General features: G+C 35.4%; 2 protein-coding genes across 5 annotated transcripts; both read left to right on the top strand.

Annotated features, from left to right (window-relative positions):
• Positions 1-2,842: 2,842 nt before the first annotated feature.
• Tango10 (transport and golgi organization 10) lies at positions 2,843-5,717 on the top strand. The gene is made up of 7 exons (XM_066394970.1): positions 2,843-3,284; positions 3,752-3,892; positions 3,968-4,147; positions 4,209-4,477; positions 4,553-4,758; positions 5,060-5,317; positions 5,377-5,717. The coding sequence occupies exons 1-7, from the start codon at positions 3,171-3,173 to the stop codon at positions 5,694-5,696; spliced, it is 1,488 nt and encodes a 495-aa protein (XP_066251067.1). The 5' UTR covers positions 2,843-3,170; the 3' UTR covers positions 5,697-5,717.
• A 754-nt stretch (positions 5,718-6,471) lies between these two features.
• On the top strand, positions 6,472-19,194 carry na (sodium leak channel non-selective protein na). 4 transcript variants are annotated; one of them, XM_066394890.1, is made up of 28 exons: positions 6,472-6,715; positions 6,766-6,908; positions 6,957-7,142; positions 7,197-7,420; positions 7,485-7,616; positions 7,675-7,823; positions 8,016-8,263; positions 8,315-8,672; positions 8,726-9,084; positions 9,142-9,348; positions 9,398-9,606; positions 11,153-11,278; positions 11,497-11,679; positions 11,729-11,908; positions 12,406-12,658; positions 12,707-12,935; positions 12,988-13,135; positions 13,194-13,314; positions 13,367-13,666; positions 13,766-13,960; positions 14,947-15,164; positions 15,215-15,438; positions 15,503-15,639; positions 15,761-15,897; positions 16,490-16,646; positions 17,417-17,624; positions 17,927-18,090; positions 18,194-19,194. In XM_066394890.1, exons 2-28 carry the CDS (start codon positions 6,804-6,806, stop codon positions 18,302-18,304), a joined length of 5,268 nt encoding a protein of 1,755 aa, XP_066250987.1. In that variant the 5' UTR covers positions 6,472-6,715; positions 6,766-6,803; the 3' UTR covers positions 18,305-19,194. The 4 variants fall into 4 exon arrangements, with proteins under 4 accessions (XP_066250987.1, XP_066250988.1, XP_066250989.1 ...); XM_066394891.1 differs by having other exon boundaries at positions 11,153-11,257; positions 18,191-19,194; XM_066394889.1 differs by having other exon boundaries at positions 6,473-6,715; positions 18,191-19,194.
• The last annotated feature ends 3,483 nt before the right edge of the window (positions 19,195-22,677 follow it).

The following is a 22,677-nucleotide window of genomic DNA, read 5'->3' on the forward strand; positions in this document are numbered from 1 at the left end:
TCCTAATTTGAAGAATCTACCAAACGAATCCACGTAAAGGACTCGTCTTCTGCAGTAATTTCTATTTAAAATAGAAAAAAATAGTTTCAATTTCGTTGAAATGAAGAAATTCGGTATTTGTTTGGGATATCTCTGAAGAAAGGTACTTTAGTAAAGATCATTTAGCAAACAAAACACGTAACCGTGGCTTAAATAGTCTAAAGCAAACAGCGAGTAACTAAAAATATAGAATATTAAATTGTCTATCAAGGATTATTAGACTGGGAATTACATTCAGAAGGAGAATTGGTGTTTTTCCATGCTCTTACCTGAAAAGTGATTTTTTACCTGGAAGATAAGCAGGTACTCAATTTCAGTGTCGTATATTGGAAAATGTGTTTAGCAGGGCTGCCCAACCATCCTTACTTCCTCTTTGGCTCCCTTTAAAATCTACCTGGCTCTCCCCGCAAAACACTATTTTTCGATGTTGTAATGCACATGATTATTGCTTACAAGTGCCATATTAAATTTCCACATTTTTCAGATAAGTTAAATTTTTTAACACTAATTCATCTGGTTTTAATCATTGTTAATTTAATTTTTTGAAGAAAAACTTTGGGAAGTTTGCTAAAAATGATATGTGGAGTTCTATATATAGGACTTCATACATCGTTTTTGTGCTTTCTATAATAGTTATTTTTATCTCCTTATACACTTTAAAATGACCTGAAGAAATTAGAAATAACCCTGTCTCTTAATGACAAAACGTTTGCGACATCAGGCTTAAATTAAGAATTACCTTATTATAATTTTATCTAAGGAATAGCCTCCCAAAATGTCTACATGTAAGTTCAGAACATTCTGTATAACCTTTTTTTTATCATAAAATGCCGAAATTATGAAAGTATTTTACCAGTTGAGTAAGACCTATTGGTTTGGTATTGGAACTATGAGTTTTGTCGCGCCAGAAATAGCAGGATTGAGAACGACGTAGGTGAGTCCGGTCCTGATACATAAAATTTACGAATATTTTCAAATTATTTCTAGACTAGTGAAACTAGACTGGTTCTAGTGAAATATAAATTTTCACAGCTAATGACTAAGGAAACCAGAAAAACGATGACAGCCATGTCGCGATCAACTCTACAGAGTAAAAATGCAGCATTTCACGCTTTTCAATTTTTCTAGGAAACGGTTAAACGTAAAACAATTTTTAAATCAGATACTGGTTTTTCATAAAATTTTCTAAATCTTTTCCGATTTAACCGGATCTGGATCTCATGTGGAAACCGAAATCTCCATGCATGTAAAATTAATTAGGACAAACTGTATGCAGATCTCGAAGTTTATGAGAGTCCCATTTAGGGAATGGTGAACCAAACTTAAACCATGGTTAAACCTTGGCTTTAATGGCTATCGGAAATACAGTCACCTTATGCTCTTTTATAAATTAGGCAAAAGTGTATTAGTTTGTCAACAAGGTTTCAATTTAGTTAGCCAGTTTCCTAGATTTTTATGTTTCTGTAATTTTAAGATTATGAAAGTCTTTAAATTAAAAGAAAAAACATTTTTTTTAAATTAAGAATTTATTTTCAATAGTAAAATTTAAAAAATGCAAAAGGAAGAAGTTCTTGATGTTATGGTGAAGGAAATTACAGTGATAACTTGCCGAAATATGGATTGTAAACTAGGATTAACGCCAAAAATTTGCACAAAAAGATCGAGGAGAGATCGGAAAGAGAAGGTGAGTGGCCTAGACGACCACGTTAAATTCTCTAGAATTCAGAGACTGCTAAGAACATTGTAAATCATGCATAATTAAAATATCCGCTGATGCAAAAAATAACCAAAGTAAATCCCAATGCATAAAAGATAAAAGAGAGCTTAACAAGAATGCCGCAGCCAGGTCTTCTACGGTAGCTGCTGACAAATTCTCCGTTACCACCCGAAAATCCTAATGAGAACAATTATCATAGGGCATCACCCACCGGGTTCAGCAACAATAGAGCAAATACAGAACGCTGTATTGAAGATCTACTGAAGAATACGTGAAGCTTATCAAGTGAGCCAGCTATATAGAATTTCATTAGATCAAACCGGAAAAGAAACTGTATAGTTTTTTATATACTATGTATATAGCTTTAGGTATAGGTAGAAAAAATTGTATGTACCGGGTGTTTATTAAACATACGGCAAAAATTCAAAAAGTTGTTCCCTGGATTATTCTAAGAATGTTTTGTCCTTTGACGATTTTTCATTAAAATTGTCAAATCATCAATCATTCATGTTTTTGATGAATTGTGAAGAAACGCGCGTTAGGTGACGGCTTTCTACTACCTAGTCTAAATTCAGAAGAAAATTTAAATCTCTTCATATTGATATTCGCAATTGAGGTAACGATATTCATGTAATCAGCGATATTTCCTATTTCCATTATTCCTGGCTTCCTATGTCTGGCAAAAATATGACCGTTACAGAAAGCATTGATGTCCGGCTTTTTGTTAACGACCTGATAGCATGTTGGAAATTCAAACCTATTGTTACATTCTTTCTAACTTCGAAGAATAGTTTAAATTTCGGATGTCTTGGAAAAACTTCAAAAGACAATAACAAATATGCAATAAATAATGAAATTCGAAATTAAATGTCCTTCCATACTCTATGACTATTACATGTTTCCATATTTAAAGTTGTACAGTTTGTACGAATTTTTATTCTGTCATTTGGTGTGCCACTGTTGATCCAGATCATCTAATTTTTTAACCAATCGAATTGATTTCCGATAATAGCTAGCCAATCAGAGTAATTCAAAATTGGCTGAAAGGAACAATCCAATTTGGATCTACATTTGCCTTTCCGAAAACCCCTGACATATACAGCCACCTATCGTTTTTTTCTGATATCTCGTGTCGACCTTGATGTCAACCTAACCTCAATTCTCAATTCAGTTTTGAAAACACGCAAAATACTAAATTTGTTGAAGTTATTCGAATAATCTAGATTCTACGTACAATAATAACCATTAGAATGATTGTTTATATATTCGTTTTCAAGCGCTAATATCGCATATAGGAACAATCATTCATCTTCCATTGCTGCTTATTTGGATACAAGGATTCTCAAGAACGAATGTCCCTTGACTTGCCCATTATTTATTGTTCCTGCAACGGTACAGCGCTACTATATTGAGAATGTTTTTCCAGGAAGACCACATGTATATTATCAATGATACACCTGCCCAGGAGCCTCGAAGTGCTTGCTCCTCTTCCTCGGATGATGAGTACAATGATAACTGCCAGATTACTGTATGTGCTTATTGTTTAATTAATCCCTGAAATAAGATATGCATGAAATTCCTACTAGAATTGTTTAGTACTTTATTGTGTATAGCAGCCCAGTTTAAACATGGTGTTTCAGAATATCTATAATTTCCAGTCATATAGTGTGAATTTGTCCATGTATGGTTCCATAGAACTAATTATAGCATTAGTGATCCAGTGACAAGGGTGTGTGACTTTACTAACTTGTACTCTTATGATGTTGATATGTTTAGTGTGGAATTTACATGGTTCAGAAAGGAATTTTTGCTTGCGATTGGACATAGAGGCAAATTTTCTTGTTGATGCATGTTGATTGTTCTCTTTTGTTTATTCTATGTCTTATGTACTCAACAAAGTTGATTCTTTTTTTTTATTTCAAATTTTTATTTTTATTGTAACTTTCTTTTCTTATCTACTTTTTTGAATCTGTTTCCGACTGTGCTTTTTTCTAGATTGACAACTCAGAAAACATTTTAAAAGTCTTGAAGAAGTTATGGCAAGAAAAAAGTATGTGTGATGTTTACTTAAAAGTGGGCAATAAGGAGTATGGAGCACATAGATTTATACTATCTGCCACTAGTGATGTTTTTCAGGTATTCAATTAAATTTTTTCTAGAAATCCTTGTGTTTTTATTATCCAATATTGGTAAATATTCATACAATTTCAGGCAATGCTGATGAACTCAGCATGGTCAGAATGGAGAGAGTCCCACATTGAACTTCAGGAATTACCAATTTGTGAAAATGTATTCTTTACATTTTTAGAATATTTTTATACTGGAAAAATTCTTATAACACACACAAATGTAATGCCAATACTAGCTTTAGCTGATAAATATTTAGTTAAGGTAAAGTAAACTATCTAGCCAAAATATTCAGAATTTGAGTTTGAATTAAACATTCTTTCAGAGTTTAACACGAATTTGTATAATGTATATGTGCCGCCATGTTCCACATGCTGCTTACCACAATCAATTGTCTTCTTGGCTACAATATAGTAGTATTTGTGGACACACAAGAATTTTTAGTCACTGTAGAAATTATTTTAAATGGAATTTTGAAGCTGTAGCTAATACTTCTGACTATAACAACTTTGACTGTGATACCTTTCTGAAAATTATTAGTTCTAATGATGTTGTCGTTCACAATGAAATGATGCTATTTAACTGTGTTGTTAGGTAAGTGAACTCATTGTTTTCCTGAGTCAGGAGGTCATAACCTGAAAAGAATACATTCTGTTACTTTGCATTTAGATGGCTAGAATTGCAAAGAATGAAAATGGACAGAACTGAATGTTCATTGAAGAACTATGTGACGTTAGTGGAGTCCATAATGATGCACATAAGATTTCCAATGATGACCCCTAGGGAATTGGCAGATCTTTTGTTGTCTCCTCTAATAAAACAACATAAAGAATTCTTTGTTGATAGAATGGCCATTGGAATGAAATACCATTCAGGTTAGTTGTAAGGACAAAAGAATATAAACATTTTATGTTTTTTTTTCCGATTGTACAAGGTACAATATGCGTTCAAGCTTTTCAGTACGTTATTGGGAATTCTCTTCAGAGCTCTAAAAAAATACTTTAGATAAATAAATTTCATGAGTTTTCCCACTCTAGAGATCCTAAATTGAAATTACAGCTTTTTTATTTATCTCTTTATTACTTCTTTCATTTTTTAAAATTTTATTTTAACCATTTTTTTAGTTTGATTTGAGTTCTTAGAAGGATTCTGTTGTGGAAAATGCTTTTTTTGTAGGCTACACTGATCAGTTATTACCATATTATGATAAAGAGAAACACTTATTTACCCCTCGCCTCTACACGTCAGATAGCTGCTCTGCGTCTTTAAGTATAGAAAACTTCTGGAATTTGCAGAGTTATCATACTAGCACCTTCGTATTTTCATCCCATTTATCTGCGGCAGAGCATGAGTCACATAATATAAGTGAATGGGTGGTTGAGCTCTATCCGAAGGGAATACATTTTAAACGGTGTTATTTAATTGTGTGGCAAGGTAAATTAACTTTGAAGAAGGTTTTTGAGGAAAAACAACACAAACAAGAATTATTTCAGGCACGCTAGAAGTTCCCGAAGAAATTCTCCGAACAGTCCGTCTCTCCTTGACGTGCAGAGACTACCCAGAGCCGGATATGCGCGTAAGGGTTTCTGTTCTCATTTATGGAGTTCAAGGGGGTGTGGAGCATGTAATGGAGGTAGTAGAGCGAGTACACCATTTCACACCGCAACATAAAATCCTTAACATAGATGATTTGATTCCATTTGCTGAGTTGAATACAGCAGCGGCGCTGCAGCCGGTGCACGAGACGCCTTATCTTGTCGGTCCTAGTAGGGACCAATTGAAATTGAATATAGTCATAGCTCCCATTAATTAATATATTGGGTTTTTGAACCTTTCTGTGGTGTTTTATTGAGCAGTACATCCAAGAGTTCTCCTAGATATCAACTCTCTTTCTGAATGAAAAAATCTTCCCAAAAGTTTTCAGAAGATTGCCGTTTTGTTAAGAAATTTCTGTTTTCTTAAGATTATTGGACCTTAACCTTTTACTGGAAAACTGATTTTTTTTAAGATAAACAGATTTTGGTCAATACACAATAAATGTAATATATGAAGTTTTACTCTATATTATATTATAACATAAGCGCTCGCGAATTTATTCGATTGTCGAGATTTCAATGATGCTTGAATGTAAATAATTCAGGATATATATAAGGAAAATGGATTGGGTAGGTACTTATATGATCTAGTTAGGTCGATGTTGGTTTACTTAAATTCTGAGAGTTATTAAATAACAAGGTCTTCCTTTGGAGTACATACGTAAGTACAGACATACGTGGGGAGTAGGGCTCTATAAATATTTTTTGGAGGGTAAAAGGAGGTAAAAGAGATGAACATTTATAACATTTTGATAGGTCGAATCCGCAGGATAAATTTCAACTAATTAAAATCAGTATAGAGGTTGTTTGAAAGGTTGGTATTAAAAAGAAGTTATATCTCGAAAATAAAGGTATATTTTCCATAAACAGCTTCGTCTATAAATTCAAATTCTGTCGCAAAATTGAGCTACACTGTTCCTTTAAACCCCCTAAAAAGTGAAATGATTTCAGAACGCAGCTTGCAATGGTGCGCGCTCTAAATATTGATTTCCGCGTTCTGGACCTAAATATCATCTGGATCCCAGCGATCCGGGAAAATCACAGTGGCGACAAATATTCCAAGATGTACGTGTTAAAAACGACAATATAACGCAAACAAATGCATTATTAGCATTAAAGAACATCACTAGTATGGTCTTTTATATTTGGGTGAAGCTTTTCATATCAGGCTTCGTGAGAGCGAGCAAAGCTAATTTAAATTTCTCCGAGTTTTATCAAGGGTGTTTAGAAAAATAGCGTAAGTTTGGTATACGTCTAAAGCTGAACTTTGAACACAGTGATTTTTAGACAAAATTTCTACCAAAATTATCACGGAACGCCTCAAAATGATGCTGGGCCGCAAGCAGAGCCTTAAAGGCGAGCCCGTGTTAGCTGATTACGGACCCGACGAAGCCTTTAACGAGAATGCTGACATCGAATGGGTTAATAAGGTAGGCATCATATGTATAATGCCCATGAAATTTATGTCATACTCTTAGAGATGGGTTCGGCGTATAATGAGAAGCTGTGCGTTACTCAGTCTTGCTTCTGTCTGCAGTAATACTCCAAAAACCTTTGACTTGTTCCCTTTCATGCAAACAGCCACTATCACCGTTGATTCTGCTGTTGCCCTGCTGTTTACCGCCGAAATGATTGCTAAAATGCATATTCGCGGTATTCTTAAGGTTAGAGCCTCTTTAACGTTTAATTATTGTTATTTAAACGCGGAATTTTTCTAGGGCGAAAAATCTTACCTCAAAGATCATTGGTGCCAGTTTGACGCTAGCATGGTTTTCTTTCTCTGGATATCCATCATCCTCCAAGTATTCGAAATAATTGGGATTGTTCCTGCTTACTCTTATATTTCGATCATACGAGCCCCGCGCCCTTTAATCGTAATTCGATTTTTGAGGGTATTTCTCAAATTCTCCATGCCCAAATCCAGAATTAACCAAATTTTCAAGTAATAAAACTTCGCCATTCGAATAAAATTGAGGATTTTCAGTGGAAATTTGTGTAATTTTTAGACGATCAAGTCAGCAAATCTACAACGTTACCTTATTCTTTTTGTTCTTCATGTCCCTCTACGGGTTGCTTGGCGTCCAGTTTTTTGGCGAATTGAAAAACCATTGTGTTATTAATAGTACCAAGGAACCTAAGTACATATTGAACTTTAGAATTTTCCGAATTTCAAGCTAATAAATGGATTATTCACAGGGACGTAACAATAAATAGTTTAGCCATTCCGGACACGTTCTGTTCTCTAGATCCGACCTCAGGGTATCAGTGCTCAATAGGAATGAAATGTATGAAAATGGAAGGAGTTTCTAGGTATATTATCGGTTTCAATGGATTCGATGAATTTGGTAAGTAAAATTCGGTGAAATAAAAGGTAAAAGTGTCTAATTATAGTAACTTATTTTCTGTTGAGTTCAGGTTAATAGAAAGTTGCTATTTTCCAGAACTTTAGAAAAATCTTGAAAATTGCTCACTGAATGGGATCAAATAAACAAAATTTTAATTTTTCAAAATGCATAAATTTTTTTGTTTTCTTACAGTCACCAGCATCTTCACAGTATACCAGGCAGCATCTCAAGAAGGCTGGGTCTTTATAATGTACAGATCAATAGATTCATTACCAGCCTGGATGGCTGTCTCCTATTTCAGTACTCTCATCTTCTTTTTGGCTTGGCTGGTCAAAAATGTCTTCATAGCCGTCATTACTGAGACATTCAACGAGATGCGAGTGCAATTTCAGCAAATGTGGGGTATCCGGGGACAAATTAGTAATAGTTCTGCTTCACAGGTAAGCTAATGCCTTTTTTGATTTTCTGCTATGCACCAAGAATTGTTCCAGATTCTAGTAGGGGACGATCGGGGTTGGAAGTTGGTTACCCTTGATGATAATAAGCATGGCAGTACGGCGCCGGATTTCTGCCAGAAAATACTGCAAAGCCCCTATTTCCGCAGTTTGGTAATGGGGGTTATTTTGGCTAATGCTGTGGTAACCGCTTCGATGAGGTTCAAGCATGATAAAACGCCCAGGGAGGTGTTTTATGAGAAGTACTATTTTTTGGAGCTCGGATTTACTGTTTTGTTTAACTTGGAGGCGATTTTTAAAATATGGTGCCTTGGATGGAGGGGCTATTGGAAGCACTCCATCCACAAGTTCGAACTGTTATGCGCAATGGGGACTACCATCCACGTCATACCTGGTGATTCCTCCAACTAAAAAATCTTCATAAACTTATTAATGAATTCTTTTCAGGATTCTACATGACAGGATTCACATTCTTTCAGGTCCTCAGGGTAGTGCGTCTAATCAAAGCCTCTCCTCTCTTGGAGGACTTTGTCTACAAAATTTTCGGCCCTGGCAAGAAACTGGGCAGTCTCATAATATTCACTATGTGTTTGCTGATTATATCGTCCAGCGTCTCCATGCAACTTTTTTGTTTCCTGGATTTCACAAAGTTCGAAACTTTTTCCGAAGCCTTCATGTCCATGTTTCAAATCTTGACCCAAGAGGCCTGGGTGGAGGTCATGGATGAAACGATGTATAGAACACCTTCCATGATTGCCCCTTGGGTGGCTTTTTACTTCATCATGTACCATTTGTTCGTTACTTTGGTGGGTTTGGTGTTATGCGGAATTTCTAAAATCTTCGAGATGTGATCTTTGTTTCAGATTGTGTTAAGTTTGTTCGTAGCGGTTATTTTGGATAATCTGGAGTTGGATGAAGATATTAAGAAGTTGAAGCAGCTGAAGTATCGAGAGCAAAGTGCTGAAATTAAGGAGACTTTACCGTTTAGATTGAGGATTTTTGAGAAGTTTCCCGATAGTCCTCTAATGGTGACCTTGCACAAAGTTCCATCGGATTTCAATCTTCCTAAGGTTTTAGTTATGCACTGATTTTTCTGTTGCATTTTAATATTTCTTACAGGTACGAGAAAGTTTTATGAGACAATTTGTCTACGAAACGGAAGATGAAGAGAATACTGAAACCGGCATTAAAAGGCTTACAGCTGAGGAGATGTTTGATTCCAAGATTGTATACAGAAAGCAACGGCCTTTGAATATTTTAAATAGGTTGCCCAAAGTTCGAAGTGTGAATATTAAGCTGAAGAAGACCACCGTGTCCCATATTATAAGGTTAGTATTGTAGCTACCGAAGTTTTCATCCTGTAAGAGGATTTAAGCCGGTATTCTATGTACTTTTCCCGATTCAACTTTATTAGGTAATTTTTGAAATGAAATTTTTGTAGTAATCCTTGGGCTACATGTATTTTTCCTGATAATTCCCTCTAGTTCATCATTTAGGCAAGTTAGATCAAGTTAAAACATTTTGGGGATATTTATAAAATTACTATTTAGAGCCAAGTGAAATATACCAGAAACTGTTCCTATCAGAAGAATTGTTAGAGGGCCATCGAACAGTTCCTGTTTTTATTGCAGTGAAAATTCTCCTTCATACTACTTTAAGACGAAAAATACTGTATTTCACAGTATTCATTTCAGAACTTCTCACACTGACGATGATTTTGCCACAGTGAATACCTCGCTTTAAAGGTTCTTTAAATAAGGACAAATATTGACCTTTAATTTTTGAGATTCGTAAATTTGTAGTTAGGAAAGACTGCATCGGGTTTTAATAAATTAATTTATGTTATTTGAAAGCTCATTGCTGGCCCTCTTTAAGTACATCAGAAAAATTTAGTCATACACAACTCTTATATTGTATACATATATGGCACATATATGCATATGTATGTACGTACATATACAGGGCGGCGCACTGAAAAGATTCCTCTCAGATTTTTTTCTTGTAAACGAATAAATGAAAATTGATTTGGATACGTAAACCTTTCTTTTCAATGAGACACATTTTTTACATATTTACACCTCCTCTGCACCAATCCCTACGAAGGGGTGGCTGTCACCCTTAAAATCTTAAATGGAAAGGGAAGCGAATAATATTTTATTTTAAAGGGAATTGAATTTCCTTCGTTTTAGGACCTTCCTCATTCGAAGTGATTGAGAAGTTAATGAGAAATAATGGAATGAAATGTAAAAGTAACAAAATTTCTTGCCACCTGTGTCAATAAAGTAAATGTTGAAAATGTCCACCTCCAACCTTCATGCAATTATAAAGGCACTGTTCGAAATGTTTGCGAACATTATGGAGTATTTTGGTAGTTACTTGTTGGCACTCGTACACTATTCATAGCCGCAGGTCTTCTAAAGAATTGAGTTTGGTGGCATAAACTTGAGATTTCAAATGCTCCCACAAAAACAAGTCCAGTGATAACAAGTCAGGAGATTTCGAGGGCTACTAATGACCTCTACTCCTAATTCATCTGGATTTCCGAGAAACAAATTGATAATAGGAGGTTTTTCGAAGAGTCAAGTGAAATTCCAAAATACTATTATGAATACCCTTTTTTGTGCATTTTATTTATTGACCAAGTAATATGAGGAAGATCTCATAACAAAAGGAATTCAATTGCTTTTAAAATACGATATTTGCCTCCCCCCCACACCTTTCCATTTAAGATTTTAAAGGTTACAGAGCAACGCTTAATGACTCGAATTTCAATAATAATGCTAATAATCGTTGCTGTCTAGAATCTGCCTAAAATTTCTTGCCCACTTCGTGCTATGGTGCAAAAGTCGAAATCGTATTATCTTTATTTTCCAGCGATTCGAACAATCAAAGGCTCATGCTGGGAGATTCCTCCATCATCCCCGTTCCGGGTAGCAAAGGACCCCTAAAACCTCAAGGGACTGTAAACAGTGTGAAACAGTTACGTATTGACCATAAGAAGTGAGTGACTCGAACTAATTGGCTACCAAAATTTAGTTCCACTGAGTAGTGAAATCATTGGCATGCCAAAATTCTGTAGATCCCCTAGAAGTAAAAGCGATTTAGCTCTAGAAGAACAAACTTAAGACACTCTAGAGCACAAATTGACAAGAGAAGTCTCTCGTGTCTGGAGAAATTGGGCGACATTCTGGTTCAATGCAATTGTATTTTGGTCGTAGATTCGGATCCAGATCGATCAGACGTTCAGTTAGATCTGGCTCGATTAAACTGAAGCAAACCTACGAGCACCTCATGGAGAATGGAGACATTGGGGTTAATCGAGTGACCTCAGCCAGGGCTAGACCTCATGATTTGGACATTAAACTGCTGCAGGCCAAGAGGCAGCAAGCAGAAATGAGGAGGTAAGGTTTAGGTATTTTACTTCTTTTGCATTTACATTGCGTTATCTAGGAATCAGAGAGAGGAAGACTTGCGTGAAAACCATCCTTTTTTCGACACCCCCCTGTTCGCAGTTCCGAGAGAAAGCAGATTCCGGAAGTTTTGCCAATTGATAGTGTATGCTCGATACGATGCCAGGCTGAAAGATCCTCTTACAGGGAAAGAGAGAAAAGTCCAGTACAAAACTCTCCAGTGAGCAATTTTTAGGTTTTTCTATCCACATGACAAATGCACATTTTTTTCAAACGAGGCGCCTAAAAAATGTATTTTTGCACCATCACTGACATTTTAGTAGGCTTTGTTATCCTGGGAATTTAAGTTAAGATCTGAATAATCTAGGGGCACGTAAAAAATAGTCCATGGCACGTGGAAAAATAGCGTTTGTCCGCGACTACTTAACGACGAACTGATATTCAGCTCGCCTAACAATTTTCATCATCAGCCGAGCACACGTTCGTTTCTTCACTAGATGCACAACATACTATGTGACGTGACCATAAACTTCATGCATGGATTTTTGTGGCTTAAATTCGGTCTTATTCAAGTGGTACTCCCCGTAACACACACCCTCCCTCACATGTACCCCGTACAACTTAAATAGGACCGTATACTTATTGGCTGCATGAACGACGAAATGTAACTCTCAGATTGCTGCCCGGGGATCAATCTTAGCCTTAAATAAATTTCAGCAATTTTTTGAGTTTGGTTACGTATTTGGACTGGGTGATGATCACCATGACCACACTGTCCTGTCTCTCAATGATGTTCGAAACTCCCCATTACCGCGTAATGGAGAACCCCAGTCTACAGGTGGCGGAGTACGGATTTGTCATCTTCATGAGCATGGAGCTGGCCCTGAAAATCTTAGCCGATGGCTTGTTCTTTACCCCCAAAGCTTACGTCAAAGACGCGGCTGCAGTTCTGGATGTGTTTATCTATCTCGTAGGTCCCCTTGATCAAAGGTTTCTGTGCTATAAGGAAAAGTTTTAGGTGAGTTTAACGTTTCTGTGCTGGATGCCAAAGAGTGTTCCGCCCAACTCCGGCGCTCAACTGCTGATGATTTTACGTTGCCTAAGACCTCTAAGGATTTTCACCCTTGTCCCTCACATGAGCAAAGTTGTCTATGAGCTATGCAGGGGCTTTAAAGAAATTTTATTGGTCTCTACTCTGCTTATTTTGCTCATATTTATATTCGCCAGCTACGGGGTGCAGTTGTATGGTACCTAATTTCCTGCGATAGGTATAGTGGATGTTTGAACGGGCTGTTTTAGGGGGGAGGTTGGCCAGATGCAACGACCCTAACATCACAAGAAGAGAGGACTGTCATGGTATATTTTGGAGGAGGGTTTTTGTCACAAAAATGAAAGTGCAGCCCGGGGAAAATGAGACTTATCCTCAAATCCTGGTACCTCGAGTATGGTACTAATTTCAAAGATATTCTTTCCTGCGTCTTGATGTTTTTTTCTAACAATGTTAGGGCAAATCCTAGAAGATTCAACTTCGACAATATAGGCGATGCAATGTTGACTTTATTCGAAGTCCTGTCTTTCAAAGGGTGGTTAGATGTCAGGGACATTTTAATTAAGTCCCTTGGTCCAGTGAGTAAATTCCATAACAATCTGACCTGAACCCACCAAGGACTGTTTCCAGGTTCACGCCATCTACATCCACATCTATATCTTCCTGGGATGTATGATAGGACTGACGCTGTTCGTAGGTGTGGTTATTGCGAACTATTCGGAAAATCGAGGAACAGCATTGCTGACAGTCGATCAAAGAAGATGGTGTGACCTAAAAAAGAGGTTGAAAATTGCCCAGCCCTTGCATCTACCGCCCAGACCGGATGGGAAGAAATTTAGGGCTTTCATCTACGATATCACTCAGAATTTGAAGTTTAAGAGGAGTATTGCTATTTTGGTGTTAGTCAATTCTGCACTGCTCAGTGTCTCAGTGAGTCATATTTTTTGCAGCTGTTGTCTTTTCCATAGATGCCATTTCTATATTTTTCCTCTTTTCAAAATTGTTCATTAAAATGTATTCAATTTACAGTGGGAAAAGAATGATCCAACAACCGACACTTTAGTCACAATTTCGATGATTTGCACTCTCATATTTTTGGGGGAGGTTATAATGAAGAATATCGCATTTACTCCCCGAGGTTACCTCCAATCGAGGAGAAACCGATATGATTTATTTGTAACCGTTGTTGGAGTAATTTGGATGTTCTTCCATATCATGTTCAAAGTAAGTACCAAAACATCGAAATGAAGCGGCTTTACAGAGTACACAATGACGTTGTTGGCTTACCGGGTTGTTCCAACTTGAAGCTCATCACTGGGATCTCGAAAACTATAAAAGATCAAGCGGTAGTTAAATCGGGCGAAGTTACGGAATTAAATACATAACAAAACGCGGTTTTTAGATTAAAATTAAAAAATTCCTAGGAGTTTTAGAAATATTGAGAAAAAACTGATAATTTGTAAAATCGTTTTTGTTATTTACTGACTTTGATTGAAAAGATATTTTAAAATAATAATAAAAACGCTTCTCGTCCTTTGATATGGCGCCTTAAGATTTTTGTATCTGACGTTTCGATTTTATGCCACCATCATCGTCTTAATACTTGTATATGTGAATATATATATTTTTTAATTTTTATAAAGTTTTTTAAATTTTCTGTAAAGGTTTATTTGACAGGAAAAATATTAAAGCGTTTACAGAAAAAATAATTAAGACCAATAATTCCCTGCGTCTCTTCCATGCACACTATTTCCTTCATAAGTTTTTCTTTGTCTCATTCATTTCAAGATTTCAGGTAGAAAAGATGAAAATTTGAGGTTCCAGTTCGAGATACAAGAACGGAAAATTTGTCAAATTCGACGTAAAGTTACACATTTTGTGTTTTTTCTTTGTGGGTGTGGTTTCGTATTAATTATGGTTTCTGAGAATACTCAGGGGCGGGTCATATATTCTTTTATTTAAATAATATCTGCAAATTTCAACTCTTCTGATATATATCGACTTTGTTATAATTTAAATGTCATTTTCCCAGAAGACCTCTTGAAGATGTCTTGAAGATATTTTCTGCTTTAACTTTTAATATAAATCAAATATGTTTGAAACGAAGCTCTTAAACGAATCAACTGGCTTTCAATCCTACCAATGAAAGCTCTATTATTAGGCTTAAATGTTAATTGTTAACTTTAACAAAAAAAAAATCTAATTTTTAGAATGATTTAACATATTTTATCGGATTCATGGTGGTGGTTCTTCGATTCTTCACCATAACTGGAAAACATGCCACTCTTAAAATGCTGATGTTGACCGTTGGAGTGTCTGTATGCAAGAGTTTCTTCATTATCTTTGGCATGTTCCTGCTTGTCTTCTTTTACGCTTTAGCTGGCACTATATTGTTTGGTACTGTGAAGTATGGAGAAGGCATTGGGAGGTGCTACTTTCAAAGCACATCATAAAGAAATATTAAAAATACGTTTTTAGAAGGGCAAATTTCCAGTCTCCTGTCACTGGAGTTGCAATGTTATTTCGAATTGTTACTGGAGAGGATTGGAATAAAATTATGCATGACTGCATGATACAACCTCCTTATTGTACTCCTGCAGCTAATTATTGGGAAACTGATTGCGGAAATTTCATGGGATCTCTCATTTATTTTTGCACGTTTTATGTCATAATCACTTATATCGTCTTAAATCTCTTGGTGGGTAAGTTTTCCCCCAAGCCGAATCTTTTCTTCAAATCTTCAGAATTCTTAATTTCCTCTTGCAGCTATTATAATGGAGAACTTTTCCTTGTTTTACTCTAACGAAGAAGACGCTTTATTATCTTATGCTGATATCAGAAACTTTCAGAATACCTGGAATGTTGTTGATATTCATCAACGAGGAGTTATACCAGTCAAGAGGGTAAGTGATTCATTCAAGTTAAGAACATCTTAAGAGATGAGAGATTCTCCATCTGAAGAAAACGAAATGAGCTTGATTTTATGTATTTGATCTGAAATTTATGTACTCCTTATTTCTTTAGGTAAAATTTATTCTTCGGCTTCTGAAAGGTAGATTAGAGGTCGATCCTCAAAAGGATCGAGTCCTGTTTAAGCATATGTGCTATGAATTGGACAGGCTGCACAATGGGGAGGATGTTACATTTCACGATGTGTTAAAGTGAGTATGGCTTATAAGGTTTTACATATTTTTAACAAACAAGATGTAAATCACCAAACAAAAAAAATGTATTCCTAATTTGACGAAATTTGAAAAAAAAGCAAAAAACGAGTTTAGAACATTTTCTCTTATCTCGCGTAACACTGAAACGATATTGTTCTAAGGTATTTGGCTCCCAACTACTAATCAAAGTAACAATACTGATTTGTCAAAATATGAAAGTAATCGAATCTTACTTGACTACGAAATGGCAACGTCGCGTCTCTCTTTCGTTTCAAAATGTGCTATTGAATGGAATGTTGAAAATGTTGGAAAGTGCCAGATATAGAAAATTGAATGGATCTGGGTGCACAACGTTGCCAGTTGCAGCAAGAAATCTGCAGCCTAAGGGGTTGTTTCAGCCAAACTCAGTTATAGGACTTTTTTTAAGCTTATAATTTGATTATACATTTTACTGATTTTACTGATTTCACTGAATTTTATTATTTTACATATTTATACAGGTTCTTCCGTGATTATATTCTTCAATATATTTTAAAAACTGATAAAAACGAATTGATAATGATAGGTAATGTATGAATTCTATTTTCAGCATGTTGTCATACAGAAGTGTTGATATAAGGAAAGCATTGCAGCTGGAGGAGTTATTGGCAAGAGAAGAATTTGAGTATGCAATAGAAGAAGAGGTGGCAAAGCAAACCATCCGAACTTGGCTGGAAGGGTGCTTAAAGAAAATAAGATCGACAAGTGTAAGTAGATCTCTTTCGATTACTATTGCGTTTGAACATTATTACAATTCGTCCAGGTTGAGAAATCGAAAAAATAGATGCGTGGGAAACCTGAAAATTCTACTACAGCATAAATTTTCATATTTTGTTTTATGTTTTGATCTCGAAAACACTTGTCAGAACTGTCACAGAGTTAAGGTTTCCAGAAATGTATTTCGTTCAGCGGATGATGGAGGACAAAAATATTTAGGAAGGTAAAAGGAGGCCTGATTTTGGGCCTCCTTTTCCCTTCCCACTGTTGTCTGTAAATGCATTTAAATTCATTTTGGGTCGCTCTTTATGCAGCACATAATATTTCATTAAATGTTCAACCATCTTTGACGTAAGTTATTTTGATTTCCTTGTTTGATATTCTATTCTTAGTCTTCTTGGTCGTTATCACTTATCGACGCAAAAAAAAACACATGAAACCTATATCAATATGTTGTTCGCATTCAAAGACTATCGTCAGTGCAATGGTATTTCAATTCATTTAGCCTTCACAAATTGAACTTGTGATGTTCTTTCAATGAACTTTATCGCTATTGACCTTGAAATAATACTAAATCAAAACCACAGTTTGCCCTTGCATTGCATGTTTATCCAGCTAAAAGAGATATTTCGATTTAACAGTGATAGATAACAAGGTACTATAATTTGATCTAAATCCAGAGAATTTTTTTACGTAGTTCTTTTATGCGTTTTTTATTTCTATGTTTTTCATTCATTTCTTCATTTTATCTGGTATGTAGAAACAGCAAAACAGTCTCATAGCTGGATTAAGAGCGACGAATGAAGTGGTTTCCACGCCAGAACAGCTAGAAGAAGCCAGAATCAATAGGCCTGTAGCAGAAAAGGAGCAAGAACAGGAAGTTGAAACCAAAGAAAATGAACCGCCTGTTACGAGGAAGCAAAAGCTTGTTAATTTGCCTAGATCGGATAGCATTGGAAGCGGTTCAGGTAAGCTTACTCAATCATCATTCACTGACATTGAAAAAATCCAAAAAAGCCAAAAAATCAGTAGATTATTTTTCATTATATAAGTTTTTTGCGAATTCTAACATTTCGTTCAGTAGTTGCCAAAAATACATGGTTTCTGGGGAGGTATATAATTAACTTTAAATGGTTAATTAATTGGAAAATTGCTAATATACATATCAACTTTAAATGACCTATTATTTTAATTGATCGTATATACACTGAAATCTATTAATGACGAGTTTTTTTTGCATTTAATGTACATGTCAGGCTTTATTCTTAAGGGCGAAAATACCTAGCCCCAACCTTATCGGATCCCTCAGCTAGACAGGAAAGAGAGAAAGTTCAACAAACCAAGAAGAAGAACAATACAGTGAGGCCCAATCCACCCGTCAACAAAAATGTTATTCACTTAAACGACAGTGAGCAAAGTAAAATTCCCAGAGAGGTAAATGCTATCTTGCTTGATCATTCTGAGCATCTAGGAAGATTTAGATCTGACAATTGTGATGTTTTTTTGCTCTTTAATTTCATATAATTATTCATAGCAGATACAAAACAACAAAACGACATCCATTCCCAAGCAGAGCAATGCAATACAGGAGATCAAGGACTGGTGGAATGATCAGTTAGCTTACCAGTCATCTAGTGAAGAGGAGTAAAATGAGGTGTTTGTGAAAGACTGACAAAATGGAAATACAAGGGGGTAAAATATCCCTCGACTGTACTATGGACCGTGTAGTCGAGAATATACGGGGTGTAACATATTATCATGGAGATATTTTAATGGGACGATGGTACTTTGCAAAATACTAAAAAGATTTAAATAGGCCTATGGTCAAAAACGCATCATTTTGATACACCGGGCGGGGAAGCTTCACATTTTTTCAGATATTTAGCGTTTTCTTGCGTACATCATGAAATTTTGGAAAATGCAAAATGTCAAAAATCAAAGCAAAATGATTAAAATGACTGAAACTCAGCCATCGCATCGTAGATTACAGATCGGAATATGTAGAATGGACTTTCTCAATTTGCATCCATAAATATTTTTGCCAATTCTAAGATAACGGTGAAAGATACGAAAATACTGCAACAGACCAAAAACTCAAGAATTGACGAAGGAATTTAAATTTGATATCGAAATTTACATAGGGGATCCCGAAAAAAGATACAAACCATCAAACATGTACGTGACGCAAGAAAACATAACACCCTCTATAGTCTTAAAGAAAATAAGCGTACGAAATTGCGAAAATTTAACTCAAGGTACGTGAGAAAAACGCAAAACATGAGAAAAAATGTGAACCTTTGCCACTCTGTATATCGAAAATGATGCGTTTTTAACCGTGGGTTTCTTTGCATTTTTTTATTATTTTACTGAGTACCATCGCCCCCTAAAATATCTTTATGATGATATGTATAAATTCTACATGTGGAATTTGAATTGAAAACTTAAGTGGTTTCTTTAATTAACATTCAGAAAGGTCAAAATCATATTGTTGTTAACTAGGTATCTTAATAGAATTGTTGGAATTGGGAATAATAAATATTTTAGGCCGGTTTCTTCAGTTTATTTAATAAGATCAGCAGTGCGTTTAAATTTAAAGAAATGTTTTCAATACCTGTAATCGGGTTTACCAAATTATCATTATTTTGAGTCATAGACACGATAAACAGTTTTTAGTTCACGGTTTTTATCCGTTCATTTGACTTGATGTCATCGAAAAACATGTTTCAATTTGTTTTATAGTTATAAAACAATTAGGTATTTCTTTGTCTTCGGGTGTTAATTAAGGTGTACGCGTGTATACGTTTGATGACCAACAATTCTGTGTATTTGTTACGTTCAACAACAGTAACAAACAATTAATACACGGTGGACCAAATTTGAAATTCACCATTGGAATTTCGGAAATCATAAAAGATACAGCGCTGGTTAATTAGTGGCAAAGTTGCGTAAGAATTAGTTTTTGAACAACGCTCTAGTTTCAAAGTTAAAAAATCGCAGTACTTGGATAATTTTGGAAACGTAAAAATGGAAATAATTTATAATTTCCAATTCTTTGGAAAGATGTTTTAACAATAATGGCATTTTACAATAGCGCTTTTCTTTGCTTGTAAAATGCGTGAGGAAATCGCATATTTGATGGTTCGACTCTTTTCTACTCTTATTAGCTTTTTTTAATGTATTTCGTTCTATTTATTCTGTTTCAATATATACGAGAAAAAATTCGAAGAAAGTGACGAGCCCGATGAGTAAAATGAGTGTCTTCTAGTTAGCTAACCGTATTTACTGAACCTATTTACATTTTTCCCGTAAGTGCACAGAAAAATGTCACTTTTCGGAGTTCTGATAAAATTCATAGACTTACGATAAAAAGTATCGTCCTCCGTTGCTTTTCCGAAAAATAGCCAATCTGGTGGCTGTATTTCGAAAAGTGTATTTCTAGCCAGGGTCATCCCTATTTTTATCAGTGTCTCACGAGGATATTTATCGATTACGTAATGTGTCGCTAATGTATCTTTAAAAAGTTTAAAACGTTTTTATGTACGCTGCAGCTTATAGAACAAGTAATAATCGTTAAAGTTGATGTACTGTATTGTTAAGAAAGTTGTGTAATGTTTAACTTTTACACGTCAGCACAAGTAAGCTTCTTATGTTGCAGCCAATGAAAATTGAAAATTGAGGAAATAGTTTCTTACAACTTTCGAAACTCATAACAAAATTGTATATATTCTCTACTTCAACAAATCAATCAATTTATCCAGGAAGTTTTAAAATGGCATGGAAAACCCGAAGGTAACAATGAAAGTTAAGTGGAAGGATCGAGAAAATTCAATAATTACTTGAAAAAAGAAAAAAAATTATGAATTTGTATTTCTTCATATATAGCAGATTCACTTTCTTTTGACTTGTAATGTCTGATCCAAACCCGTTATAGTTTAAGAATCACATTTCTTCGCTCTTTTTGGAAGTTCTAATTATGATTCATATATGACAAATAAAGACCCTGATCCATAATCCCCCCCCGAATATCTGTTATTTTGAAACACTAAAGAAATTAGGATTGTAATGGTTTGGAATTGGAAACTTGCTGTATATATGTAATAAGGATGGCCACTACAATTTTTTTTATTGTCGAGAGAACGTGACTCGTGACTTATTGAGCTACCTGAGGAAATCCTAAATGTGCTTTCTTTAACCATAACATGGAGAAAATTTACGAAAAATTTAGAAAAATACTGTAGAAGATACAATCAAAACTAGATTAAACCTGACAAAAAGCTCTTTCAAGTTCATCTAAGTAGTTATTTCCAGGTTATTGCAAAATCTTCAAGAACCGAAACAAATTCCTCAGGATATTTGAAGAATCGAATTCGAAAACTTGAGTAACGTTAGAAAGTCAAAATGCTGCTGCAGAAACTTCTCAAGTTTAGTAAGAAACCTTATTCGAAAACATTTTCCGAGCGATCCCTGGATTTGCGAAAGACTTGAGAGGAATTTTCTCTAGGTAATCCATTTGGCTTTTCAACAAACTACTCTCTTGGTACTTTTGGATAAGTTTAATATTCCCTGAAACAATTTGAGGAATTTTCCTTCGAGTCCTTAGAAATGTTTCTGGAGAGCCTTAAGAGTTTTTTTTCTGATACATTGATTCGAAACATTCCTGAGATCTGCCTCTCTATTACCTAAAGAATTTTGGGACTATCGCTTACATTTTGTCGCCATTTTTCCGTTTCTAAATTAAAGTTATTCTGGAAATCTCCAAAAAGTTTTTTTTTACTCTGTTAGGTAATTTGTCGGATTTAGTCCTTTGCGAGTAATTTCGTCTATTCCCAATCTAAATCTAAAAAGTGTAAGTAATCCCCATATAGTCCTTTTTATCCGACAATTTTTTATTTCTCAACGATATTTTTATTGATATTTCTGGAATCACAACAAAGCTTGGATTGTTTAGACTACTGATAGGTCTTTGATGCTTTGAGACCAGGATATTCTGGTCTCAAAGCATCAAAGTTTTTGCAGTGCATTAGTACCCCAGTTTAATCCCCAATGCCCCTTGTCCTCCAGTCGTATGTGGATGGTCGTTTGACTGGGCTTACCCCTATCTGCTTCGGTAACCCGAGGGAGAACTCTGAGAGTTGGGCGCTCCTCCAGGAAATCTATTGGTGGAGTTTCGAATCTCCCACGCTTAAACTACTCCAAAAGTTTTCCTTGAGATTAGAGCCTCTGACGAGTTGAAGATGATTGACGAGGTTTGATGGATTTGAGTTTCTGCTCTCGTTTTTAATAGCATACGTTGTACTTGCCATTTGTTGGGCATTCACGATTTCGTCACAGAAATAGTTTTTCAGAGAGGAACTCATGGGGCTTGGTTATTTGCCCAATAAAGTAGATCCAAATCTCATTATAAAAAATTACTAAATTGTTTCTGAATGAAAATGTATATATAATGGTAAATATAACAGCGCAATTTTTACCATTTCTCACGATTTTCTCACAGAGTAATTAAGATGCCCCCTGGGTGGAGCTGCCAGGACAAATTTAGGATGTAAAGTACCAATAGTATTATCAGTATAAATGTCATAAAAACATAAACGTTCCCCTGGTAAGTAGGTAATAACTGAGTCATGTAACTGTACAAACCACCAAAATGTGTTTTTTTCGAAATTTCAGGTAACCGCACGACTTGGGTCCTAAACCTTGACCTTGTCCTGAAAAGTACAAAAAGATACACGAGCTACAACAACTAAAGATGACGTTATCTGGTGTAGGAACGTAAAAACGAAAGTTTACATCAAAATTTCAATCGTTTTGACGCAAATGATCATTCCTCTCTAAAAGCAAAATGTTTCCTTGCAGGCCGTACTAATAGAGACACTCGTTATGGGTTTTTACCAGCTACCAAAATTATAAATCGACTCTCATGTAATTAGCGTCATGCAAACGTTGACGGAAGCAAGGCTAAGATAGGTAAAAGCGAATAATGAGATAATCATTGACCCTATCGATTATTAGAACACGCAGTCA

This window comes from Euwallacea similis, chromosome 11, assembly GCF_039881205.1.
Source record: "Euwallacea similis isolate ESF13 chromosome 11, ESF131.1, whole genome shotgun sequence".
Classification (NCBI taxonomy): Eukaryota; Metazoa; Arthropoda; class Insecta; order Coleoptera; family Curculionidae; genus Euwallacea; species Euwallacea similis.

Coding starts and splice junctions, on each gene's coding strand:
- Tango10 (XM_066394970.1), top strand. CDS start 3,171: ATGTTTTTCCAGGAAGACCACATGTATATTATCAATGATACACCTGCC. Junction 3,285..3,751: donor ATGATAACTGCCAGATTACT/GTATGTGCTTAT, acceptor GCTTTTTTCTAG/ATTGACAACTCAGAAAACAT. Junction 4,759..5,059: donor TGGAATGAAATACCATTCAG/GTTAGTTGTAAG, acceptor CTTTTTTTGTAG/GCTACACTGATCAGTTATTA.
- na (XM_066394889.1), top strand. CDS start 6,804: ATGATGCTGGGCCGCAAGCAGAGCCTTAAAGGCGAGCCCGTGTTAGCT. Junction 7,143..7,196: donor ATATTCGCGGTATTCTTAAG/GTTAGAGCCTCT, acceptor GAATTTTTCTAG/GGCGAAAAATCTTACCTCAA. Junction 7,617..7,674: donor AATAGTACCAAGGAACCTAA/GTACATATTGAA, acceptor GATTATTCACAG/GGACGTAACAATAAATAGTT.